The 27,696-nt window shown below is 47.7% G+C and overlaps 1 protein-coding gene across 1 annotated transcript; it reads left to right on the forward strand.

Moving 5' to 3' along the window:
* The first annotated feature begins 252 nt into the window (after positions 1–252).
* Positions 253–26,388, forward strand: LHFPL4 (LHFPL tetraspan subfamily member 4). The gene is made up of 3 exons (XM_019748325.3): positions 253–658; positions 20,043–20,279; positions 22,730–26,388. The coding sequence occupies exons 1-3, from the start codon at positions 253–255 to the stop codon at positions 22,828–22,830; spliced, it is 744 nt and encodes a 247-aa protein (XP_019603884.1). The 3' UTR covers positions 22,831–26,388.
* Positions 26,389–27,696: the final 1,308 nt, after the last annotated feature.

Raw genomic sequence — 27,696 nt, forward strand, 5'->3', positions numbered from 1 at the left:
CCCCAATTGGAGATCTCTGCCAGTCTCCCCACAGACTACAACCCAACACTCATGACCCCCTCTTAGCTTCCCGATACCAGCCCCCGGGTCTCCCCAGCTCCGCCCAAGCCCTGCCCTCGTGAGTTCTTTGGCTCAGGGCTGCTTCTCGCGTGCGTCCCCAGCTCCCTCCCGGCAAACCAACCCGGCGGTCGGTCCCGGGCCGGCGGCCCCCATCAGCGGCCGCCGTCGCTGCCGGCCCCGCCCCCGGGCACCATGCTGCCCTCGCAGGAGGCCTCCAAGCTCTATCACGAGCACTACATGCGGAATTCGCGGGCCATCGGCGTGCTATGGGCCATCTTCACCATCTGCTTCGCCATCATCAACGTGGTGGTCTTCATCCAGCCCTACTGGGTGGGCGACAGCGTGAGCACCCCCAAGCCTGGCTACTTCGGCCTCTTCCACTACTGTGTGGGCAGCGGGCTGGCAGGCCGCGAGCTCACCTGCCGCGGTTCGTTCACCGACTTCAGCACCATCCCGTCAGGCGCCTTCAAGGCGGCCGCCTTCTTCGTGCTGCTCTCCATGGTGCTGATCCTCGGCTGCATCACCTGCTTTGCGCTTTTCTTCTTCTGCAACACCGCCACGGTCTACAAGATCTGCGCCTGGATGCAGCTCTTGGCAGGTAGGGCAGGGGCGGGGGCGGGACCCCTAGAACAGGTGCTGGGGAAGGGGGCTCCTTCCTTCTAGACCCCTTCTTGGAGGAGTCAGAGATGGATTCTGCTCATCTGTCTAACGACACACCTCCTTGGCTGCTCCTCAGCAGCCACTGTGGGGTGAGGGGGAGGGTTATGAGAGAGAGAGAGAGACACCTTGGGGCAGGGGCTAGTACCTTAGAACTGGGTCTTTGGGATTGTGTGCTTGGATATGGGCAGACTGTATTTATTGATAGGTTAGCATTATGTTAGAGTCTCTGGTGGCTGTTTTATAGGAAATAATTATCTGAATGAGGAGTTACTCTAGGTGTGAGCAGTGTGTGTGTGTGTGTGTGTGTGTGTGTGTGTGTGTGTGTGTTGAAAAAAGCATGAGATGGGGAATCAAGAGATCTGACTTTGAGCTTTCACTTGCTGACATCATTAAATTGGGTGTTTCACTTTACTTCTCTGAGGCTCAGTTTCCTCATTTGTAAAACAGTGAAGAGGATGCCAAGAACAAATGAAAGAGTATCTTGTAAACTTTAAAGCTCTGTGCTAAGATAAAGGAGGACAGGAGGAGGCTGTTTATAGTGTATCCAATGTTTGAAATGTGGGCGATTGACAGCACCTGGCAAATGGGTCTCTGGAGGACAGGTCTCTGTCCCCTACCACCACCCAATGCAGGAAGGGTTCTGGTGCCATGCCCAAAGAGAATGAGCTCCTGAGACCCTCTGAAATGTTTGGCTAAGATAGATATCTTAACCTAACAATCAAAGAAGGGCCTTTGGGAATAGGAACTGCTGAGACAATTTTCCAGGATCCATTAGAGTCCCCTACCCCCACCCGCATTTCGATCGAAGACATATTTTAAAGATTCAGCAACTTGGGCATTTGCCTAATTGCAAGCAGGGAAGAGAGTTGGGCTGGGGAAAGTGGGGCCAGAGGATGGGGGAGGAGGGCTGATGAAAGCTAAGAAAAAGTTTGGAGCCTTCCAGGGTGAGAAGGAGAAGGGAAAATATGACAGTCATGCAGCAGAGATGTTTTTTTTTTCTTTTAAGATTTTTTTAAAAAATTATTTGTTTATTTATTTATTTATTTATTTATTTTTAAGTCAAGTTGTTGTCCTTTCAATCTTAGTTGTGGAGGGTGCTGTTCAGCTTCAAGTTGTTGTCCTTTCAGTCTTAGTTGTGGAGGGTGCAGCTCAGCTCCAGGTCCAGTTGCCATTTTCTAGTTGCAGGGGGCACAGCCCACCATCCCTTGCGGGAGTCGAACTGGCAACCTTGTGGTTCAGAGGACATGCTCCAACCAACTGAGCCATCCGGGAGCTCAGCGGTAGCTCAGTTCAAGGTGCCGTGTTCAATTTTAGTTGCAGGGGGCGCTGCCCACCATCTCTTGTGGGAGTCGAGGAATTGAACTGGCAACCTTGTGGTTGAGAGCCCACTGGCCCATGTGGGAATCGAACCAGCAGCCTTCGGAGTTAGGAGCATGGAGCTCTAACAGCCTGAGCCACCGGGCCGGCCCCAGCAGAGATGGTTTTTTAAAATAAGCACCTCAAGGCATTCAACAAGTGTTGGCCCCTTCAAAATAAATTAAAATAAAATAATGACATAACTTAAAAGTCAGGAGTATCTGGCTTCAGGCATGAATGGATCCAGATGCTTAAACAATGTCATTAAAATATGTCTCCCTCCATTTCTTGGTTTTTCTGTGTTGGCTCATTTTTAAGTCCACTTCTCTCTTGAAGGTGATAAATAAGGCTACCAGCAGGTCTGAATTTACATTGCTTCAGCTTAGCAATGCCTGTGGAAGAAGAGCTCCTCTAACTCAATGGTTCCAGCAAAAGTTCCAGGGCTGATTCTCATGGGCTCAGTTTTGGTCAAGTGTCCACCTCTTAATGAATCAGCGTGACTTGTCTAAGGCCTCAGCCACGTGCCCGTCCCTGTAACACATGGACTGATAGTTGAGACAGATCAATTCCTGCAAAGAGAAGTCAAACCTGACCACTGGAAGAGGGATACGTTAGGTAAGATAAGTGCAGAAAGAAATGGAAACCCAGGGCAATCAAGAAGGCTGCTGGCTTAGTTGGACATCGAGGCTTGGGCAGGACAGGTGTGAGGTGTGGGAGAGCATTCTGAATGGAGAGGAAGGTCGTGGGCAGAGACACAGAGGTGAGAAAGCCACATAGGGGAACGGCGGGTGGAGAGGGCAGGAAGGAATGACGGGACCAGTGTGCAAGGCTCTGGATACTGGGTCAAGGAATCTGGCTTCAATCAGTAACAGTTTGAAGGTGCTATGATGTTTATTATTATTCAGGGAAAATAGCAGTTAACACTTTATGAGCCTTTATGTGTGATCACTTGCTAACATTTACATGCCTACTGTTACTTGATCCTCATAGAATCTATGGAGGAGGTGACCTTATCGATATTTTATAGATAAGAACACTGAGCCTCAAAGAAGCAAAAGTCATTTGTTCAAGGTCATAAAGGTGGTTAGTGGTGGAGCCAGGATTATAACTCCGTCTGTTTGACGCTAAAGCCCAAGGATTTATAAAGGAGCATTCATGCTGGGGATAGTGGTGTGATGTATTTGCATTTATCAGAGTCAAATGTAAAGCACAGGGGCTGGCAGTCCCAGGTCGCCCTTTATGGAGTTAGGGGTCAGCTTTGCAGGGCTTCTCAGGATGTCTCTGTGACTCTTTACCTGGTCTTTCCCAGGGACTAGGAAGACACAATGTGCCAGCTTATGTTAGATATTTTCACATTTATTATGTCATTTAATCTTCATCTGTGAAAGTGACTTGCTCAAAGGCCACACATCTAATGAAAGGTGGAGATGAAACTTAACACAAGTCCAAAAAGATCTGTTATAGCTGTTAGCTCTATGTATTCAATGTTTACCTGTGGGTTGGGTGAAGTTAGCCAAGGGGAGGTCGCTGGCTGGAGAGAGACTCAGGTTGGAAGCCTGGCTGAGGGTCCGAGGGGGCAGTGTGGGGTCGTGGTTTAAGAGCAGAGGACTTAGAATTCCCACTCTGCCATTTCTCAGCTGTGTGGCCTTGGATAAAAGTGTTTTCCTCTCTGAGTCTCAGTGTCCTTATCTGTAAAATGGAGATTATTAGAGATTATTATTGTACCTACTTCAGAGGTGGTAGAAAGAAATATACAAAATGAAGGGTATAAAATGCTGGGTGTAGTTCCTGGTGTACAGTAAACACTCGATAAATGATCACTTTTATTCCTGTAACATAGTCTGAGTGAAGAGCAGTTTGTGAGAAGTCCTTGATGCTCAGGTGGAAAAGTTTGGACTTGCTGGGATAATCGAAGGCCTTGCGAAGTCATAAACTATCAGCTAGGAAGGGTCTTACGCATCAGCTTGCCCTACTCCTTCATTTTACAGATGAAAAAAACTGAGTCGCAGAGAGAAGAGACAAGTTCATGATCCCAAAGTGAGACCCTCTATCCACAGAAGGGAGATGATTCTGACCCAATTCATTCAATATTGAGTGCCTACCATGTGCCAGGCACTGCCTGGTGCTGGAGTCACAGCAGAGAACAGAGTGTGTGACATGAAGTGGGAGCTGGGGGAGACTGAAGGTGGAGATTGCATCAAGGGCTGGTTGGTAATACAGAAGCGAGATCTGCCGGCCTTCCAGATGTGTGTCCTGAAGCAGCAGGGTCTCGGGGCTAGGCCCAGAAATGACAGGAGCTCCTGTCACTATGGCACAGAATATGCATCCACGTTTCTTGCTGTTTGTTTCAGATTTGGTTTAGGATTTTATTCACCCAATAAGTCTTTGTTGATATGTATGACCCTGCTGACTACATTGGGGGAATTTCTTTCCTCCTTCCTTTCATCCCTCCCTCATTTTCCTTCTTCCTCCCCCAACTCTCCCTGTCACCCTTCTTTCCTTCCTCCCTCCTTCGTGCCCTCCTTCCCTCCCTCCCCCCTTCCTTTTTCTCTCACATCAATCCTTTACTGATGCCTCCTCTCGGTGTCAGGCACGGTGATAAGCTCTGGGAATCCTGATGAAGAGCCCTCACTCCCAGGGACACAGGTTTTCATAGTCTAATGGCAGAGGCAGGGAAGAAAACAGACCATCACACTGTGTACAACACATGCAATGACTGAATCATGCACAGCGTATTCTGGGGCGCGAATGGGACTTCTGACACAGTTAAAGACAGCAGGAAAGTCTTCTAAAAAGTAACAGCATTTGAGCTGAGTCGTAAGGAATGGGAAGGAGGGAGAAGGCAAACCAGGCAGAAAAGACAGTACGATCAAAGGCATGGAGGTGGGACATAGCCTGGTGTGTTTCGGGGACTACAAGCAATTAGGGCCAGGAGAGGTGCAAGTTGAGACGGGGAGATGGATCATGCAGACCTTCGAAGCCACGGTAAGTTTAGACGTTACCTATAGGCAGCAGATAGTTGACTTTTTAAAAATTGTTTATAAATTTTCCGGACATCTATTTACTTTTTGGAAAAGTTATTATATGCAGATGATACAAAATTCAAAAGGTAAAAAGGTATACAATCAGTCATGAGTCTTTTTCTTGCCCTCATCCTCCAACGATCCTCCCAAAGGCAATCACTATTACCAGTTTCTTGCATGTCCTTGCCAAGAATTCCCATAAATATACAAGGAAATGCAAACAATATATATTTTTTTACATAAGTGGTATATTACTTACCTATTGTTGCATAACAAATTACCCCCAAGCTTAAAGCAACAAGCGTTCATTATCTCTGTTACTGTGAGTCACAGGAATTTGGGGAGCTGGAGGAATCTAGCCACACTCACGTGTTGACAGGAAACCTCAGAATGAGTGATACAAGAGAGAAAGAAAAAGAAAGAAGCTACACTACCCAACCCCCTTTTTCAGTAACAACTTCGTTGAGATATAACTCATATGCCACACAATTCATCCATATAAAATGTACAGTTCAGTGATTTTTAGCATATTCAGAGTTGTGCGGTTATCACCATAATCAATTTTAGGATATTTTCAACTCAAAAAGAACCCTTATGTCCTATAGCTATCCCCCCCTCAACCTATTCCCACAGCAACCACTAGTCTACTTTCTGTCTCTATAGATTGGCCTACTCAGGACATTTCATAGAAATGGAATCATATAATGTATGACCGGCATCTTTCACTTACCATAATGTTTTTGAGGTTTATCATGTGGTAGCATGTATCAATGCTATATTCCTTTTTGTGGCTGAATAATATTCCATTGTATGGATGTATCACATTTTGTTTACCCAGTTATCAATTAGTGGACATTTGGGTTGTTTCCACCTTTTGGCTATTTTGAATAATGCTGTGAAATTTGTGTACAAGTTTTTGTGTGGACACATGGTTTCATTTCTCTTGGGTGTGTACCTAGGAGTGAAATTGCCAGCTAAATGACAACTTTCTATTTAACATTTTGAGGAAATGCCAGATTGTTTTTCATTGTAAATTCCCACCCGCAGTATGTGAGTGTTCCCATTTCTTCATATGCTCATCAACACTTGCTATTATCTAACTTTTTTATTATAACGATCATACTAGGTATGAATTGGTATCTCATTGTTTTGATTTGCGTTCCCATAATGATTCGCGGTGTTGAGCCTCTTTTCCTGTGCTTATTGGCCATTTGTATATCATCTTTGGAAAAGTATCTATTCAGATTTTTTGCTCATTTTTAAAATTGGGTTATTTTTCTTTTTATTATTGAGTTGTGAGTGTTCTTTATATACTCTCGATATAAGTCTCTTATCAGATATGTGATTTGCAAATGTCTTCCATTCTATGGCTGTCTTTTCATTTTCTTTGTAGTGTTCTTTGAGCACAAAAGTTTTTAATTTGTGCAAAATCCAATTTATCTATTTTTTTCTTTTGTTGTTTGTGCTTTTGGTGTCATAACTGAGACTCCATTGCCAAATCCAGGGTCACAAAAATTTACCTGAAGGTTTTCTTCTAAGAGTTTTATAATTTTAACTCTTACACTTAGATCTCTGATCCATTTGAGTTAATTTCTGTATATGTGTAAAGCCAGGGTCTAACTTCATTCTTTTGCGTATGGCTATCCAGTTGTCCCTCCCAGCACCATTTATTGAAAAGATTATTCTTTCTCAATTGAATGGTCTTAGCATCTTTGTCAAAACATTAATTGACAATAGATATATGGGTTAACTTCTAGACTCTCAATTCTATTCCATTGATCTATATGTCTATCCGTATGCTGTATCAGATTGTTCTGATTACTATTGCTTTGTAGTGAGTTTTCAAGTCAGGATGTGTGAGTCCTCCAATTTTTTTTTTTTTCAGGATTGTTTTGGCCATCACACTGCCTTTTATGTCCTAACGTCAGACATCATATACCATCACTTTTGCCACACTCTATCGTTAGAAGTGAGTTAGTAAATTCAGTGCACATTCAAGGGGAGGAGACTACACCTCCTCTTCTTGAACGGAAGACTATCAAAGAATTTGTGGACATAAGAACCACCACAAATGGTAGCATACTAAATGTTTGGTTTGTCTTGCTTTTTTCATTCAACAATACATTTTTGAGGTTGTTCCACATTACTATATATAAAGAGCTACTTTTTTCTGAAGAGCTGCATAATATACTTTTGTATAGCTGTATCATCATGTATTTAATCATTATTTGAGTTGTTTACAATATTTTGCTATGACAATATTTCAGTGGATAATGCTGTATATAAATAACTTGATACGTATATAAGTATAAGGATAAAATGAGACTCTGGGTGGTGAACACACAATGAGAGATATAGATGATGTATTACAGAATTGTACACCTGAAATCTATGTAACTTTACTAACCATTGTCACCCCAATAAACTTTAATTAAAAACAAAAGGATAAAATGAAGACCTAGAGTGAAGCTGCTGGATTAAACGGTCTGTATATTTACAATGCCGTGAAATCCAGCCATAGCGCCCTCTCCTCCCAGCCGCAGTCCATGGAAGTCCCTGTTTCCTCACCTCTTTGCCCACTGAGTGTGTTATCAAATATTTTACTTTTGCCAACCCAATGGGTGAAAAATACTCTGTTATACAGTAGGTAGTCATTTGCCTGTTTCTGGTTATGAATGAGGTTGAGTACCTCTTATATCAGCTCATATATGCTTTTCTATCAGTTAATAGTATTTTCCTCTTTTATATGTAAGAACTCCTTACATATTAAGAAAGTTAGCTCCTTGTCTGTGATGTGAGTTACAAATATTGTTTCCCAGCTTATCTTTTGACTTTGTCTATGGATGTTTTCCCCATGGTGAAATTCAATTTTTCTCAACATAAGCAAATCATCCTGTATGGCTCCTGGGTCTAGTGTAATACCTGGAAAGATCTTGAAGTATTTTGAGCATGGGGGAAACATACCAGATCTGGCTGTTAGTGGAAAGGCTGGGGTAGAGGTGTCAAGAGGATGAGGGCTAAAACTATCCTTATTCTGAAAGCCTCTTAATTTTGTCTTTTTCTTTTCACTCCTGTTTCATGTTATCCATCATTATCAACCTTACTTTTATCCCAGAGCAGTTTAATACCATAATGAGACACCTGGATCAGGAGTCTGTGCCTGACACATAGTAGGTGCTTAATAAGTGTCTATTAAATGAATGAATGAATGAGTGAGTGAGTCACAATATCTGATTTAAGTCCTTGCTCCACCACCCACTCCTCTGGGAGCATATTCAGTGGTCAGACAACCTGAATTTGAATCCCGAGTGTAGCATGACCAACTAAGTATCCTTAGGAAGGTTGTGTAATTTCTGAGTTTCAGTTTCCTCCTCTACAAAATGGGGACAAAAATAGTAACTACTTCACTGGGCCATTGAAGGATTGATTGTAAATATGTGTACAGACCCTGGCAGAAAGGGAACCCTTAGTAACTGTTAGCTGTTCTGTCTTGTGTCAAATCACTTTGGCTCCAACATTCCGTGGCCTGCACTAGAACAAGGGAGGAAAGGTTAAAAAGTGGAAAGAATTGGGAGCTAAGCCCAAAAAGTAGGTAGGACTGGCCTATGGAGAGCTTTGAAAGTTGGGTCTTGGAGTTTGGGTCTTATCCCTAGGTGATGGGGAATCACTTTTAGGCACGGCGTGACCAGGGCCAGATGTGGGTTTAGGAAGATGATGTGGGTGGCTGCTGGAGGCTTGATGGGAGGCAGGCAGCCCAGGGAGAAGGCGAGGTAGTGGTCCAGCTGAGAAGTGCTGAGGCTGGGGGAGGGAGAGGAGGAGAAGGATTGGGACCTATTTAGGGGACCAGCAGGTGTGCTGGGGTGAGGACAGGCAGGTGTTGCAAATGACTCCAGCTTTCCTCCTTGGAAAGTTGCGTCTCTGGAGTGACATTCCCGAAGGACACAGGAGCAAGGTCAGGTCAGTCTGGGAAATGGTGAATTTGAGGTCCCTATGGGATGTACAAGAGGAAAAGTCTGACAAGCAATTGGATATTCAGGTGTGGAGCTGAGGAGAGAAAACTAAACTGAAGATGTAGATAAGGCTGAGTAGGGGCTGTAACTTCCAGGGGAGAATATATGGAAGGAGGGAGAAGAGACAGCTTAGAAACACCAACCGCAAGAGGCAGGGGGAGGAGGAGCCAGGAAAGGAGCCTTGGCGAGAGGAGCCAGAGAAGCTGCTCAAATTAGCAACCAAGAAACTGAAAAGGATGGCCTTGAGAAAGGATGCCTGCCTGGAAGAGCCAGAGGGCAACTGGAAAGAGATGGAACCAGCTGGAAGGGCCGTGTCCAGAACTGAAGGGAGTGCGACAGGATGACAGGATGTGGGGAGAGCACACAGCCTAGCACGGAGCGGCTGAGCCTGGGCCAAGGGGTGCACCTGGCAGGTTCAAAAGTTAGTAAGAGGCTGTGGGCTCCATGCAGGCTGGGCCTGGAGGTGGAGGACCAGTGTAAATACTGTTCCCAAATAATGACCATATAAAGTGATGGGTGTTCCATGTCCCCATAACAACGTTTATGGCACCAGATACAATTATTTGTGTTCTTAACAGTCCTTCTACTCAACTATGAGCTCCTTAAGATCAGGAAGCGTGAGCTGGGGACTGAATGACTTAGAGGAAGAGTGTCCCAGGGGGAGGGACAGGTCAGTGCACAGGCCTCCAGATGGGACCGAATGTAACATTTTTTCAGGGATAGAAAAGAGACCAGCGTGGCTGGAGGGGAGGTAGAGAGAGCCTGTGGGCCTTGTAAACCTGGACCAGGCATCGGGGTTTTATTCTGAGTGCAACTGGGAGCTTTTGGAGAGCATTAAACAGGATTGACACCACCTGTTTTGGACAGTTCACTCTGGATGCCAAGTGGACAATAGACTGTGATGGGGCAGGGGTTGGAGCAGAGGAGCTAGTTAGGAGGCCACTGCGATAAGCCAGGAGGGAGAGCATGGTGGCTTGCCCAGGGGGTGGCAGTGAAGATGGAGAGAAGATGCCTGTCCTGGATATGTTTTTGGAGCCAATGGGCCTTGCAAATGGATTGGCTACGTGGGGTGAGGGAAAGGATGGAGTCAGGGTACCTCCTAGCACTGGGGAGCTGGATGGGGAGTGGGGAGCACAGGCACAGGAGTCCCGTCCTCTGAGCTCCCCAGATGACAGAGGTACTAAGACTGGGCCTGGATCTTTAAACCCAGTGGGTCACAAGTGACTGTTAGGAGAGGTCTGTCTCCCTGAGAAGCCCCTGCCCTAGGTTGGCATGGTGAGGGAGGAGCAGAGCCACAGCTCAGACCTTGTAGGGAGGGGCTTGTGGGTAGCCTTCTCTTCCTGGGGAGGGGAGGGAGGGAGGGAGTGTGTGTGTGTGTGTGTGTGTGTGTGTGTGTGTGTGTCCTTGTTAGAGGTTTTCCCTACTGCCTCCTACTGCACCAGGACAGGGGAGGCGTTCCCTGGGAGAGCTGTGGTCCCAACATGGACACAAACCCTTCACTGGGCTCCTCTGAGCCCCAATCTCAGCCTGACCCTGTCCAGAAAACTGTCTAAAACTTGAGGGAGGGACTTAAAGCAGCCCATCGATCGTGTATTCTATGCTTTACTGCTTCTCTGTATATCACATTCTCTCAGACTTTTACTGATTTGTAACATTATCATTGTTCTTTGTAGAACAATTTAAGAATATAGATGAGCAAAATTAGACCCATAATTTCACTCTCCCAGAAATAGTCATTCTTAACTGCTTGATCTATACTCATGACAGTACAGAGTACTGATTATATGAGCAAGCTCTTGAGCCAGACCGTCTGGGTTCAAATTCTGGTTCTGCAACTTACCAGCTGTGTGACTTTGGATAACTTGGACAGCCTCTCTGCTGTAGTGTCCTCGTCTGTAAAAAGAAGATAATAATGGTACCTACTCTTAGTGCTGTGGGGATTAAATGAAGTAATCTGTGTATTTAGTATAGTGCCTGGCGTAGTGAATAATTCTACATAACTTTGCTATAACTATGTATTTTTCCCAAAGTGAAATTATGTTACTTATACAGCCTTTTGAAACCGAACATATCTTGAATATTTCCTGTATAAGTAAATCTTCCTCACTATAATTTTAATAGCTGGGTAGTACTCCATGGTATGAAAGAGTTATATTTCTGTACTTCTGGATATTAAGTTGTTTCTTTCCTTCCTCTCTTTATTATTTCTCCCCTCCCCCTTCATTTCCCTTTTTCTTCTTTCTCATCTTTTCTCTCTTAAAATAACAATGTGATGGACAGCCTCAAAGCTAAGTCTTAGAGCAAATCCATGAACATTTTCTTTCTTTTTAGCATTTTCTTAGGATAAATTCCTAGCAATTGGCAAGCTCAGTCAAAAAGGGCTTGAAGATTTTCATTTTTATGTTTTTATGATGAATCCATTATTTCTACAAGTTACATTTGGTTTGCGCATTGCCATTCTTTGTTGCTTTAATTATTTCATTCCAAGTGAATGAAAATCTCTGGCAAGAGTCATTTACTAGTAATCAACTCCACCCACTGGATGGTTTCAATAGGGAAGTTATTCACCTGGTTTCAAATTCAAAAGGTGCGTCAAGTTGTCAGTACAACATCGCCCTCCTACTGGTCCTCCAGCTACTCAGTTTGTCTTCTTACTAGAAGTAACCGGGGTTATCAGTGTCTTATAAATCCTTCCAGCAATATTTTACGTTCATGCAAGATGATACTCACACATATTCTTTCCCCACTGTCATGTGGGGTCTCAGCTCCTGCTCCCCACATAAGAACGCCGGATATGGTGAGACCAAAAGGGAACACCCACGGAGGCATGGATAGGGGGTTCATACCACTATATTCTTGATAGCAGTTGGTTGAGACACAAAAGCAAACATCCACCAGTACCCCAATGAGGGGTCTTCCTGCACCCCAGTCTCGCTGGCGGCCGAGCGAGACACAGGAAGTAGGACCACATGATCTGCGATCCGCCATCCACGCTTGCTAACCCCACTTGCTAGCCACACTCCACAGTCCGCTTCTCTGCAAACCAACCAACCAACCCCACGTGCTAGCCGCAATCCGCGCTTGCTAGCTTAGCCACGGCAGTTGTATTAGTGGCCAATGGCTAACTGGTTACAGCTGATGGCCAACTAGTCACAGCTAACGGCCACCTACTACCCCAGCCAGCACCTTTCCACGTGAGGCCGAGAGCCTGGAAACTGCTCTCTGGGACTCTGTTCCCACACCCACTCTTTACAGAATGCTAGCATTGTACCATATGTGCTGCTCTGAACCTGGCCTTTCACTTCGCAGCATGTCCAGCTGTGGTTCCACATCAGCACATAAAGAGCTTCCTCCCGCCCTCTGACTGCGTAGTGTGCCACTGCATGGGTGTACTTTTGTCCGTGACCTCCCGATGGGCATTTAGTTTATTTCCAGTGTTTCCGTATTACACACAATGGTATGCAGCCTTTTTTTAAAAAAAAGTCAACATGTATAACATACTTACAGAAAAGTGCAAAAATCATCAGGTCTACAGCTCAGAGAAATTCCACAAAGTGACTATGGCTATGTAAACAGCACCCAGATCAAGATCGTCGTGCCCCCATCCAATCACTACCGTCCTGACTTTCAATCCTGTAGATTAGTTTGGTCTGTTTTTGAACTTTATGTGAACGTAATCACACTTTCTCCTCAACGTTATGACTCTAAGGTGCATCTAAGTTGTAGCAGGTTGCAACAGTTTATCCATGCTCATAGTTATCTAATATTCCATTGGGTGAGAATGCATGATTGATTTCTCCATCATGGGGTGAATAGTCATTTGGGTTGTTTCCAGTTTGGGGCTATGAATCAGGCTCCTGTGAACCTTCCAGTACATGTCCTTGGTGAACACAGCTGCACATTTCTGCTGGGAGCACCTGTGGAGAGGACGGCTGATTGCTTGGGGATGGTGGAGGAGGCTCAGCTCGCAGACATACTATGGCAAGCAGCTTTTGGAGGCTTTTGATCTACCAGGTGGGGCTGCTCTCCAGCACCTGCACCCTCTGAATGGGTAGGGTTTTTCCTTCTCTTCACGAGGAGGGGCCTATTACACAGAGCCTCTGGGGACCTGTGGGAGGTGAGGGGGCCGAAGGCTCTCTTGGTAGCCTGTGCAGCCCCTCTCTGTGCTCCAGCGCCCCTGTAGCAGCTGAGCCTCCTGCGTAACAGAGACCCGTTCCTCCATCCTGCTGAGCTTCCATCTGCAGGGCCTGGGTGCAAGGGACCCAGGCAGAAAAGAAGGAGGTGGCACATCAGAGAGGCCACATCAGGAGAGAGGGGGATAAGGCCTTATCCTGTCAGCTTGGGCTGACACAGCAAAATACCACATACTGCGCAGTTTAAACAACAGACATTTATTTCCTCTCAGTTCTGGCAGCTGAGGAGTCCCAGATGAAGGTGGCGGCGCGGTTGGGTTCTGGTGAGGGCCTTCTTCCTGGCTTTAGGTGGCCTCCTTCTTGCTGTGTCCTCATAAGGGGGACAAAGAGCAAGGTCTTGGTGTCTCTTTTGATAAGGGCAATAATGCCATCATGGGATCCCACCCTCATAACCTCATCTAACCTGAAGTACCTCCCAAAGGCCCCACCTCCAAATACCATCACATTGATGATTAGAGCTTCAACATAGGAAATTTGTGGGGACACAGTTCAGTCCTTAGCAAGCTTCTTTGAAGTCTGCTCAGGGACAGAAATCCCCAGGGAACATCCAGTCTGACCCCCCAGTAATGGATACTTGCTGTGGTGTGTCAGGCGTGAAGTGGACAGATGAGCAAAAATAGAGGCCTCCCTGTAGGAGTGCCCAGCTCAGTGGATGTCCTTAGAAGAGGTGTAACAGTATTATAATAAAACTGTTAAAATAGCTAAGCATAAAATGCATCATTAAAAAGCTTTATGTAGTGGCGCTGGTTGGCTCAGGTGGTTAGAGCACAGTGCTCATAACACCAAGGTCGCCGGTTCGATTCCCACATGGGCCAGTGAGCTGCAGCCTCCACATCTAGAGTGAAAACAACAGCTCGACTTGGAGCTGATTGATCCTGGAAAAAACACACTGTTCCCCAATATTCCCCAGTAAAAATTAAGAAAAAAAAGATTTAAAGGAAATATACTAAAATATTTAAAAAATAATAATAAAATAAAATAAATTAAAATAAAAAATATAAAAACCATAGATGGGATTGGATTACACTATATATAGTATTCTGTACCTTGATTTTTAAATTTCTTAATATATCTTAGAAGATGTTCCATGACAACATACAGAGGGTGCCGAAAAAATGTATACACATTTTAAGAAAATAAAAACTGTATTAAAATTGTAATACAATGAATAATGCTAGCATTCATTTGATTAACATCATCTTTTGAGGGAATATCATGCTACACACACATTGCTACCATAACTCAATTCAACTTCAAAAAGTGATACACATATAACAACTCTTAAAATGTGTACATTTCTTTTTGGCACCTCCAGTATACGATTGTGCTGCATTTGTTTTAATGGCTTTCAGTATTCCATGGCACGGATATACCATATAACCAGTTCCCACTTAATAGACATTTCAGTCCTTTGTTATAAACATGGGGGTACAGTGAACACGCTGTACACATAGGATACATTTCTGAGTCAAGGGATAAGTGCATTTACAATTTATGGATACCGCCGTGTTGTTTTCCCAATGTGCCACCTTTATGCTCCACAATGAGGCGTATCGCCATTATAGTGATGATGGTGACCACCCAATCTACCTCATGGCCTTGAGAAGTAGATATCACCATTCCTATGATGACAGAACCTAGGTTCAGAAGGGTGAAGTGACTTCCCAAGGACCTACAGTTTAAAGTTTTTTTCCAATATATACATATGATACAAAATTCAGAATGAATAACATTGTATCAGTTAAGACTAGGTTTGGCTGCATGTCATAGGAATTCCCAAAATAATGGTGGTTATGACCGACAGTTCTAGTCCTTTTTGTAAAATGAATGCCCGAGAGTTAGGCAGTCCAGAGCAGGTATGGTAGCTCCTGAAGTCATTGGCTCCTTCCAGAGCTCTGCTCCACCACTCCTGGGCTGTGGCGCTTGTTCTCATTGTTGAGAGGGCTGCTAGAGCCCTAGCCATCACATCTGCATTCCCATCAGCAGGATGGAGGAATGGATGAAGAAAACGGGGGCAAAGAGCACATTTTAGCATCCTTATAAACCTGTTTATGTAAAGTTGTTTCCTTGAAGATACATAACACATCTGCAGGCATTTTTACGTAATCTTGTGGCATAGTCATCCAGCTGCAAGGGGGACTGGAAAATGCAGTCTTTGTTCTCAAGAGGTGAGTTCTCAGCTAAAAATTGGAGCTCTAATAGTAAGGAAGAAGGGATGAACAGGTAGTAAACTGTTGGTTTCTATCATGGTTATATGTAAAAATATCTCCTTCCCCTGGCAGTCACTGTTAACATTTCTTGAATATCTAGAAAAAGGCTTCTTTTGTCCAAGATTTTTTTCCACTCTGCCAAGGGTTGCCATGACCTGTCCCTACTTCACCCTTAATAATTTGCCCCTCCTCTTCTCTGTCATTTGATTCTCACAAAAGCTCTATGAAATGAGTAGGGCAGATGTCATGACCCCCATTTTACAGATGAAGAAACCGAGGTCCAGAGAGGTAACTTGACTTTGCCTAAAGTTGCACTGTAAAAAATGAAGCTGAGGCTCCTGTTGGTGCAGTACAAGGCAGGCAGTGTTTTATAACTTCAAGGAGAAAGTCTCGGTTTGGTGCTAGTGTGTCTTTAACTCCTCTCACACGTATTATTATAATAAGTCTTTTAAACAAGGGAGCAGCCCTCAGACTCAGAGCACTTGGCAGGCAAAAGTACCTAGCCAGAATCTAAGTACATTGTTTTGGTTTCATTATACTTATATTTATAGTTTCCTTCTATTTGTGGCAAATGATCCTGCTTTCCTTTTCTTTGATAGTCATAAAGCTCACTTTTTCAGTAAATGCCTCTAAGTTAAAAAGTGAGTCTATTCAAAGGAAAACATTAAGTAAAGATCTGTCTGGGTTTGCATACAGATCCCACCATTTACTGTGTGATGTCGGATATGATACGTGGTCCTTCTGAGCCTCAGTATCTTCTTCTGTAAAATGAGGACGATAGTTTTTTCCACCTCATAGATTTTGTTATAGGATTAAATGAAATCATGACTGTCAAGAGCTTAGCACCTTGACACAGAGTTAAGCACTCAATACTATTTGTTAACATTATCATCACATTATTCATAATATTAGTATTATTAATCTCAATTTTGTCCCAGCACCTCCTGGCTGCTTTGAGCAAGGATAGTGGGCTGTAGGGTAACTGGATAGAGACGCCCCATTCTAGGGCCTCTTTCCCTATACCAGTGGTTCTCAATCAGGGACAGTTTTGTGCCCCAGGGGACATCTGGCAATTTCTGGATAATTTTTTTTATTATGACTGGGAGTGGTGGTGCCCCTGACATCTGGTTGGTAGAGGCTAGGGATGATGCTGACCATCCCACAATGCACAGGACAGTCCCCCGCCATGAAGAATTATCAGGTCAAGTGTCAAAAACACTGCGGTTGAGAAATCCTACCCCATGCTGCACCCTGCACTTGTACCTGTGCCTTGAAGCAACCAGCTCTTCAGCCAGCTCATTATTTCCAAAAGAGACTTGAACTTGTACTCCAGAGACCTCAGCCTCACGTTCTTCATCCAGCAAATGGGGTGCTGAAATCTACCTTACCTGTAGTGATTCCATCTCCTGATGGTTGAACCTCTTGGTCACTCCCCTGGCCTATGCTGTCCCTAAGTGGTCTTTTCCTCTCTTCCCCCAGGTCCAGGGAAAGCCATGTGGTTGGCTTTTCTCCTTTTGCTTGACTTCTGGATGTTTCCCATTCCCATAGTTACCACCTAAAACACTGGAAGAGCAAAGCAGACAGAGAGTGAGAGATGGAGGGAGAGGCTCCACCGCCAACCAGCCTCCTTGGAGCACCCTGTTGTTCTGCGCTCAGCCCCTAGTCCGTTTCTTTCCCAGAACTGCTTGACATGTGTAACTATTCTATTGTGCGTTGACTTGATTTTATTCCTTCCAGCACACCCCTGCTCCCGAGGTTAGAAACCATGCCTGCTAGTGTCCCCAGAACCCTGCCCAGTGCCTGGCGCTCAGAATTTATATGTGGAATGTACGAAGGGAGAGCCAGAGAGGGGAAAGGGCCAAGGGATAGATACAGAGAAGGAAGAGAAGCTACATAAGGAAGAGAAGAGAAGGGCTGTTGAATGATTGTTAAATGCTGAGAGATCAAAACAGAAGAGGAAGAGCGAGGGTCGAGACTGAGACTTGAGCACGGTATAGACTAGCTCAAGAGAGGGAGAAGTATGTAAAGAGACAGATGCAAACAGAGAAAGGTGGAAAGGGTAGAGAAAGAAAGAAACGGAGACACGCGACTAGAGAGAGAGAGAGATGCATAAGTGGCGAAGCAGAGAGAGATAGAGAGGAGGTGCAGGCGCAAAACCAGGAGAAGAAAACCTCATTGAGGGCTGAGCACCGGTTGCGGCGCGGGCTGGAGCCAGAGCAGGCACGGCTAGGAGCTCCGGATGCTGGAGCAGTTTCCATGGAGACGGGGAATGTTCCCGGCGGGAGAAGAAACACTGCATGTACCCCAGGAGGGAAGGGCCTGAGAGGAGGCGGTGGGGCTGGCTGGGTTTGCCCTCTCCCCAGTCTCTAATCTTTCCTGCTTCTTGAGGGTGGAGTGGGGTGGGGGTCGGGAGGGGAGGGGCAGCGGAGGCCGCGCACTTGCCTGGGGAAGGGCCCTGGGGACGCTGCGGGCAGGATGAAGGGCTGTGCTGAATCGTCTCGGTCTCTCCCATTTCCCCACCGTGGCATTTGATCCTCCTTCCCTCTCCGTTAGGGGCCTGAAGGGCTTCGCGAAGTGTCAGGGATACATGGGGAGATGGCTGGGTCAAGCCTTCTCCGTAGGCTCCTCCTCTCTTCCCGCCCCGTAAATGCTGGAGCACCGCAGAGCTCGGTCCTGAGTCTTCTCTTCAGTTTCCATAACGTCCAGACTTAGGACTCTGTGTGCCCACAGTTCCCAAAGTTACATCTCCAACACTGATTCCCCCCCAGCTTCCCTCTCCATTTGGGTGTCTAAGCGCATCTTCAAACCTGTTGAATTCTTTAAATGGCCCAGCTCATTACCGCCTCAGGGATTTTTGCATTTGCCATTCCCTTTGCAGGAACCCTTCCCAGCCCTTAGGTGGCAGGGAGGGTGTTCCACTGGAGCTGAGAGGAGGCGAGCATTGCAGAGAGGAGGAAGCCCTGCTAGAATGTGTGTGTGTGTGTGTGTGTGTGTGTGTGTGTGTGTGTGTGTAGTCACACTGCTGTGGGGAGCCCTGTATCAGCATGAGGAGCATAACTGGGGTGGGGGGGGCAGGGATACTGTCAGGACCACTGTCTTATCACAGGAAGGAGGCGGGATGAGGCCAGGTGGCCGCTGGGGCCTCTGGAGGGAGCTAGCAAAGCTGAAGGCCCCCTCCCTATCCTGGGAACTAGGTGGGCTTTGTGGACATGTCGTGGTCAGAACTGACCACCACCCCAACTTTGTCATCACTGTCATCTAAAGTCCAGGTTAAGGACCCCGGGGCCTGGTGTGGAACCTCTGGGTCTCAGACACAGTAACCCAGTCGCTGGCGGAACTGTCAGACACTAAGGGTGACATCAAACCGCAGGCATAGTCATAAGTCTGCGGCCTCCAGCATCGCAAGACTAAGAGAGACCACCCGCTATGCGGCCCACTGAGTCTGGTGGGTTCTGATTGGCTGTGTGGAGCATGTGCCCCTCTCTGAGCCAATCAGTTACCAGAAGAATGCAATGTACTGATTGGCTCAGACTTGGGTCCCACCCACTAGGCTAATCAGTGGGGAGAGCCTGAGATTGACAGAGGTGAGTCACTAAACACAGGAGTGGGTGCCAATGAGGGAACCCAAACCCCCTTCTCTCCAATTATTCCCTTATATTGTGATTTTTATTTTTATCATTATGACTAGTTTTAATAATAACAGCTAACATTTATCCAGGGCTTACTGTGTCAAGCACTTAATTTAACATTTGCTGCCTCCTGTAATCTTTATAATCACTTGAATGCCAACATTACCCCCATTTTACAGATGAGCCTCTCTCTCCCCTACTACACGGCAATCTCTGCGCGGCTAGGGTCCAAGTACCCCAGTAGGTCCTCAGTAGATACTCCTTGAGTGTGTGAATGCCTGGGACTGTGCCAAATGTCTTAAAAATATTAGGTCATTTAATCTGCACAACCACTCTGTGCGGTAAGTACTGATTTCCATCATATAGACACAAACAGGAGGCACCGCCAAAGTCATACACTAAGTGAAAGAACTAGGCTCAACCCCCATCGTGCTCACCCCAGCCTAGTCACTGAGCGGAGGGCTGAATGAGAACTTATTTCCAGCGTCTTGAGGTAAAGGAAAGTGGCGCCCAATAAACATTTGTTGAATGACCTAAATACATACATACGTACATAGACACAAACATACACAAATAGTGATGAGGTCGGGAGAGGGTAAGCCTGGCCAAGATGCTAACGGGAGCTGAAGGAGGTGACAGTGATGTGCTATTTTCTGCTATTTCCAGGAAGGCTTCCTGGAGGCGGAGTTGATTTGATGGGGGTGGGAAAGGGAATTGTGGGTTCCCTAAAGCTCTCTGAGGCAGGGGCCATCTCAGGCTCTAGATTTTCTGCAACCCACAGGAAGCGGTTAACAGGCTCTAGGGTTGATGGGTGGAGTGTGGGGCGCAGTCGGAGGAGGGCTCCGGGGAGTCATCACCCCCTTCTCTCTTCCTCACTGACCGCGGCCTTGCACCCTCTCAGCTCTGTGCCTCGTGCTGGGCTGCATGATCTTCCCCGACGGCTGGGACTCCGAGACCATCCGGGACATGTGCGGGGCCAAGACCGGGAAGTACTCCCTCGGGGACTGTTCGGTGCGCTGGGCGTACATCCTGGCCATCATCGGCATCCTCAACGCCCTTATACTCTCCTTTCTCGCCTTCGTGCTGGGCAACCGGCAAACAGACCTGCTTCAGGAGGAGCTTAAGCAAGACAACAAAGGTGAGTGGGCCTCCCTGGGTGGGCGGCTGCCGGCCTGGGCTGAGGGGTGAGGGCAAAGTCTGCCTCTTGAAGGCAAGGCAACTGCAAAGTCAATGGTGAGGCAAAATTTGGGAATGGTACAGACAGTACGACCACGTTGGAAACAATGTGGCATTATCCCTCAGATTGGAACATTTGCTTGCCTGTGACCCAGCAAACCCACCTGTGAGTATAAACCCATGAGAAATAGGCAAGAATGCTCTTGCAGCAGTTTCAAAGTAGCTACGAACCAAAAACAGCCTACATGGCCATTGACAGGAGGATAGTTCATAAATGTGAAAATGAATGAACCTCAGTTATAGTAACAGAATGGATGCATGCTGGAAACAATATTGGGGGAAGGGGAAATGAAGTTCCAGAAGATGACATGAGATTTTTATTGAGCTCAAAAACCAAGCACCACTAAGCGATGTCTAGTTTAAACATACATATATTGTTAGTAATCCTGAAATGAGAAGTCCAAACAGTAGGATGGTAGTTACATATGGTTGGGGTGGACAGGGAGAAGCCAGGAACATAAGATAGGGGACAGGTAGGTGGGTACGAATTGTTGGTAGAGTTACAGTTCTTGCATGGTGGGCCCACAGATGTTTGTTACAGTATTCTTTATACCCAGTATATTACATATATGCTTCTGTACATATCAAGTAACATTAAAATACAATAAAGAAAAAACTTAGGCCAGAGTCTCAGGGGTCACCACTTTTATCAGATGCTTCTCTGTGCATCTTCCTACCAGACCCATTCCTTTACAAAACAGAGAGTAGTGTTACTTGCCAACATGACTTAGGACAGGCATCAGTCATCCTAAAGAAACCCCCCCTCAAATTGCTTTTTGTGCTCCACCCGGGAGCATGAAAAATGACTAAAGGTCTGTGTTTATCATTTCACGGAGAACCATCTTGCCCTTTTAACCCAACACTTAGCATTACAGAAAATGAAGGAACTGTAATTCTCCTTTTCAGGGCTGTTACTATACTATCACTGGCAACGACACAATGAACATCTTTGTATTTTCTTGGTGTCTTTCCAGAAGTGGAATTGCACACTTAGCATTGTAATGAGTGCCAGATTTTTCTCCACAGGAGGATTGGTCTTCTAACCCAAGAGCCCCCCGGAGTAAGGGAGACACTGCATGGCATGCGTGGCTAGACCCCCGTCTGTCTGGGTGTGCTGTGAGAAACTAGTCATTTCCATAGTCACACCCTTCCTGGAGACCTTAGCACATACTGGGTCTCTAGCGCTTCCCATGAACCACATTCATCTCTTGGAGTCAGTCTCTCATCTATAAAATAGGGATAACGGTGGTAGGGTTATCTCACGTGGCAAGGGCAGTTTAATATTATGGTAGAACCCTTGGACGATGAGAGCAGAGTGTCTGTGTAGGAAGCAGACTGAGCGAAGAAATGACTTCACCTCCTTGAGCCTCAGTTTCCTGCATGAGGATGGTGAGAATAGTGCCACCTGACAGGGCTGTCCTGTGAAGAAGAAAGGTTATGCCTGTAAAGGGGCACGTGGTGCATGCTCAGTAAAAGCTGTCACTCCTTGCAACTCTCCATCAGGCAGGCATCATGACCACCATTTTACAAATGAGAAAGTGGAGTCTAGAGAAGTCCAGCAACTTGTCCAAAGTCACCAAAGTGGTGGAGCCAAAATGTGAACCCAGGTCCAAGTCCAAAGGCCATGCTCTTTCCCCTGCTTGCCCCCTTTTCAGGCCGCTCCCAGGCTGCTGGCTGCTAACCTCAGCTCTGAGGCTCCTGCCCCTGGACAACTTGACCTGCTCGGGTTTCTGTGGTGTAGGTGTAAGGTCAGGGCCTGCCCTCTGGTGGCAGCTTCCAGAAATGCAGGACTAAGGCAGCCATCTGGCCTTTCTGAAGGGCCTCCAGGATGTGACCTGTGTGAGGTGGACTCACTCAGTGGCCTCCCCTCCCTCCCCAGAAGACCTAGCATCTCAGTGTTAAAAGTGACATCAGGGGGCCCCAGTTTGCCTTCTTTCAGCATCCAGTGATCTCTGTCCCTCACTGGGAGCTCAAGATGAGTGAGCCTCAGAGTTCAGTTCTGAGCTAAAGACCTCTGGAACAAAAGTAAGAAAAAAAAATAAATTGCTATCAAGTCCAGCATTTACCATGTGCCAAACACTGCAGAGTCCCTGGCTGGTGTTATTTATGTCTTTCTGACCCCTCAGAAGCACCCTGTGAATGAGGCTGTTCTGCCCATCTTACAGGTGGGGAAGTTGGGACTCAGCAAGGTCCAATGGCCTGCTCAAGGCCATCCAGCTAGATAGAGGCCTGGTTGGCATTTCAGAGTCTTTGCAGCTCATCCATCTGCCCTGCTCTGTACTGAGGAGTGGCCGAGGGGAGCCCCAGGGCCCCAGTGGTCTCTGACTTTCTCCAATTCTCTCTTTCTCTTAGATTTTGTGGGCTCTACAGTAAGCTCCGTGTTGCGGCCAGGGGGTGATGTCTCTGGCTGGGGAGTCCTCCCCTGTCCCATTGCTCACTCACAGGGACCCTGAAGGCCAGGATCCAGCCCAGGAATTGACCTGCCCTCAGTGTATCCCATCTCGTGCCCTCTCATCCCTCCACTCAAGCGCCAAGGGAAGACCTCAATCGGACTGACTTCTCACCTGCTACCCGACCACCAGCTCCAGGCTTTGAAGAGAGGTTGGGATTGGGTGTAGCCTGGGGGAGGGGAGAGGCCCTGCAGACTCCGGGAGGGCCTGATTCTGCCTCTCCCTCAACTGACCTAAGGGAGCCAGACATCCCTGGGGTGTCTCCTTTTCTCTCCAGGCCTGGGGGACCCTGCAGTGTCTCCAGGGGAAGGAGGAGCTGTGATTCCAGTTCCCCAGGCTCCCTCTTTCAGGGGGCTTCTGCCTGGCTGTATCCTGGCCTCCTCCGGTCCCTGCCTCCTGCAGAAACTTATTCAAGACACTGCCCTAGGGCGACTGGACTCTTTCCTATCTTTTTTTTTTTTTTTTTGCCAATGATGGTTACATCGTTTTTGCAGAGCTCCAGGTGCCACCCGCCTCCCCAGGGCTGCTCTGCCCCTGCTCCAGCCCGCTCCCAGCTCTCTCCAAGGACTCTGAGCTGCACCGAGGGAGAAAGCACAGGGCCTCCCTGTCAAGTGCTCACTGGGTCCTATTCAGCCCAGAGTCTGAGAAAAGACAGACAGGCTGTGAGGCTGCGAGAGGAGGGGCTCTGCCTGGGGCTGCCTGGCCTCTGCTGGGCTGGCTCAACCTTGACTGGACCCTTGACCCCAGCCCGTTTTGTACAGCACAGACTCCTTGGCTCTGTTGTCAGGGTCGGAGGTTGGGGAGGAGAGCGCCCAAGAGTGGGGAGTTAGGGGATGCGTCACCCCTCTGCCCGTTCTCATGCCGCCTGACCCTGGGCATGTGCCAAGGGCAGAGACTGTCTTGCCTCTTTGATACTTTTCTGCATAACTTGAACTTGCAGGTCACCTCTGAACAGGGTACCCCCTGTCCCCATACCCAGGCCTTGTAACCCTGTCCCCACCTCTTCCTTCTCCTTGCCCACCTCTCGCCTTGCGTTATGCCCAGGGTCTGCGGCCCAATGGGCAGTGCTTGGAGCCGCGGCATGAGTGTGTGTGTGTATGAGCGTGTGTGTGTGTGTGTGTGTGTGTGTGTGTGTGTGAGGGGGGCAGATGAGGAGTCTTCTCTCCCCCTCTCCTCCCACTGTGGGGAGCGTCTCCTTCCACTTAGCAGGGAGCAAATAAGGAAGACGCCAAGTGTTTCTGGACTTCCCTTGCTGCTGTGTTGTCCTGGCGGTACAGCCATCTGGCCTGGGGTGTGGGCAGCCCCTTTCAGGCCCTAGTTCAGGCGGCAGGTGGGCTTCCTCCAGTGTGCCTGCTTCTGTCTGAGGGTGCTGGTGGGCTGGCCCCCTGTGGAGAAGGAGTGTGAGACCCCAGCATTTTGTTATGTTGGCCTCAGCCAAAGAAGAGCTGAAAAGCAGTGAGTGCCATGTATTTGCCAACCTTGTGTTCATTTCCATCAGATATGGACCTGAGAGGAGGGTTTCCAAGACAGACCCTAGAAATCCTCTGCCAGAGTCCCCCGTTTGGACTCTAACTGGGATCAGATGCTGGGTCCTGATAGGATTCCAGAAACCTGGAGCTTCCCAAGTCCTGACCGCCCCACCCCCACCCTCTTACTCCCTCCTCCTGGGCAAACACCTTCCCCCAGTTCTCTGCCCCCCACTGCAGCCCCCTCGCTGGCACCTTCCCCAGCAGGCTGCCTGCAGGTGGGCTGGACACCAGGGTCCCAGGGGGAATGGGAGGGTGAGGGGAGCCTCGTGGGACAGAGGGAGTTGGGGGGCAGAGTGACACCAAAGCCCAGTGTTGGAAGGCTGCAAGGGGGTGGGGCTGGGAGCAAGTGATTAGGAATGGAGAGAAGACAGGTGGGTGAAAGAAAATAAGAGACAGGAGAGGAGAGAGGGAGACGGAGACGTACAGAGACAGAGCAAAGGGAAGGGGGATCCAAAAAGGTACAGAAATGGAGAACGGAGAGGGGATGAGTGAGAACAGAGGGGTCTGGTGAGGGAAAGAGAACCTGGGATGGACAGACTGAAGAAGGAATAGGGATAGGGAAGGAAGCAGATGGCGAGATGAGTTGTGGGAAACCAGACGAATACAGGAAGAAATGGAAGGGGACGGAGAGGAAGATGAAGTAGGCTGAGGAATGGGGGAGAAGCCGCTGTGAGGGGAGAGCTCATTCCCCCACATTACCCACTGGCTCAGGGGATCACCAGACCCTGTGTGCCTTGTGGAGAATTTAGAACTTACCCCCTAGGAGGCCGAGGCCTGGGTTCCAGGCAGCCGACCCTGACCCTGGGAACAAACAGTCCGGATGCCTGCTGAGCTGGTTAGCGCCGCTGGAGCGGGTCAGCGGTAGAGAAAAGGGAGGTTAGTTCCTTTGGGTGACAGTGTTTCCACGTCAGCGTCCACTCAGCCAGCTGCGGCCCTGACCGCGGAATTTGGGGTTAGGAAAGCAGGGTTGGGTGCGCTGAAGGAACACCAGGGTAACGCAGGGAAGGGGAAGAGGTTGGAGGGGGGGCCAAATCATGGGTGTCCCTGAGGCTTCAGCAGAGGTGGGAGTAGAGTGGGCAACAGATGAGTCAGCCAGGGCCCCAGGGGGAGCCGTGTGGCCATATCGAGGCCCAGGTGTCTCCTGGGGCAAGGAAGCCATGGTGGCTGGAGGAGGTTTGTGGTTCACCTTTCCCCAAGGCAGGTGATTGGGCTTTAGCCTCCGGGAGAGGATGGAAGCAGAGGGGGTGTCTCTTACACTTTAGGTCCCCAAAAGAAGCTGAGCTTTGAGCCGGCCTCCGAGATGCTCCTCCCTTAATTGTGACTGAAGCAGAGGTGCTCCCCAGCTTTCTCTGCCCTGGTCTGGGGACTACTTCACGATAGGCTTAAGTGGCCACAATCTAGGTGTGGTTCAGAGCCCTGGCTGGTCAAGTCCTTCTGGGTCCCAGGATGGGAAAACTTCCCTTTTTGGGGACCAGTCCCCATGGAGGAATACACTGTTTTCCTGAGGGAGTGATCATGGGTAAGAACAAGATCCTTTCCATGCCCGGAATTGCCAAGATGTTGGGAGCTTATACGAGTAGATAAGGCTGTGGAGGAAAATTCCTTGGCATTCTTTTGAGATTCCTGCTTGGGCCCAGGGGAATCCCCCTTCTGCAGCTTCCAGTGTGAACTAAAAAAGGGAGACCCTCTCTTTGGAGAAGCTGGGATAGTCCCAGCACGAGAAACTTCCACAGGCCCCTGCCTGGATCAGCGCTAGCCTTGGGGTAGGACTGGAGTTTCCTGAGAAGGGAACAAGGGAGCCACAGTTCTTCCAGAGCTCTGACCAGCAGACCTCAGAGGGCCTGTGCTGTGTGTTGTTAGGATAGCTTGGTGTTGTCTTCATCCCATTAGTAAGTTCTGTCTGAACGTGTCCTCGCTGTCCATTGTCCAATTTGATAACACTTATTTCAGTCCTGACCCCTTCTGCTGCTGCTGGATTTGAGCTTCAGTGCAGGTGGAATGATGTTCAAATAAAGAAACACTTTATATCACCCACGCTCGCTTCTCCTTTTCTGAGTTAGTCCTCAGGGAATCAAAAGGAGGTGAGATTCAACCTGAGCCTTTGTACCAGGTTTGGCTGCATAGTAACAGGTCTACTACGGACTTAACAGGATCGTTTATTTTCCTGCCACGTGAAGTCTGGAGATAGCCAGACCATGACTATGGCCCCGTGTTATCAGGAACCCAGGCTGCCGTCTTTCTGCAGTGCCACCTGCAATCCTGGCTTCCATCCTCCAGGATACCTCATGGCCCAACGTGGCTTCTGGGCCTCTAGTCACTTGGTCCACATTTCATTTGAAGGAGACTTCTGGAAATCCCATAGGACTGACTTACGTAGCACACCTAGCCGAAATGTAGTCTAGGGGACATTGCCACCCCAAATAAAATTAGATTCTGTTATCAAGGAGAAAGAGGAGAATGGATGGAGTGAGCAGCTGGCAGTCTGTACACTCCTGATTGCACAGGCCATGCCTCTGGACTGAGGACTCTGACGAGAGCCAACAAGGCTCCATCCTTGTCTGCCTGTGTGGCCTTGGACAAGCCCCTTCACCTCGCTCTAAATCCCCATTGAATAAATGGGGATGACGATCGTGACCTCAAGGGTATTGTAAGGAACAATGAGGGAATGTATGTGAATTGCTTCACATACAATTGCTAGCACACTGTTACCTGCCCCAGCTACGTTTATTACAATTTTTGAACTTGGGAATTGAATCTTCAGGCAACATATTTTGAGCACTCAGTATAGACTAAGCACTTAAAGAACAAAAAGGGACTTAACGGTCAGTCTGGTTGGGGGATGACATGGAAAAATGTAAAATTGGCTAGGTGCAGGGTATTGTGGGTGCCCTGGGCAGGGACATCTTACATGGCTTTTGGTGGGATGGATAGAGCTGGGGATGGCATTACTGTACAATGATTAGAAATAAGGCAGGCATGGGTCAGGAAAGCCATTCATGAAAGAGAAGGCAGCTTGAGGAAAGAGATCGAGGTAAGAAAAAGCATGTCCATGCAGAGAACTAAATGCTGAACTACAAAGTATGAGGCAGGGAGGGTCCGAGACTAGTCGGGAAAATAGGCAAAGGCCAGATGATGACAAAACTCCAAGGCCATGTACAGGAGTCTGGATGTGAGAGCAATGGGGAAACATGGAATGATTTTAAGCAGGAAAGGGACACAATTGGATTTGCATTTCAGAAAAATCACTCTGGCTTCAGTGTCAGGGAGCTGAATTAGAGGGAGACAATTTTTATGAAAGGGAAATCAGAAGCTTAGCCTGAAGCAAGGTGTGGCAGTGGGT

The sequence above is a fragment of the Rhinolophus sinicus genome, chromosome 5, assembly GCF_057876585.1.
Source record: "Rhinolophus sinicus isolate RSI-liver-muscle chromosome 5, RSI-T2T, whole genome shotgun sequence".
Taxonomy (NCBI): Eukaryota; Metazoa; Chordata; class Mammalia; order Chiroptera; family Rhinolophidae; genus Rhinolophus; species Rhinolophus sinicus.

Coding starts and splice junctions, on each gene's coding strand:
- LHFPL4 (XM_019748325.3), top strand. CDS start 253: ATGCTGCCCTCGCAGGAGGCCTCCAAGCTCTATCACGAGCACTACATG. Junction 659..20,042: donor CTGGATGCAGCTCTTGGCAG/GTAGGGCAGGGG, acceptor GCACCCTCTCAG/CTCTGTGCCTCGTGCTGGGC. Junction 20,280..22,729: donor GCTTAAGCAAGACAACAAAG/GTGAGTGGGCCT, acceptor TCTTTCTCTTAG/ATTTTGTGGGCTCTACAGTA.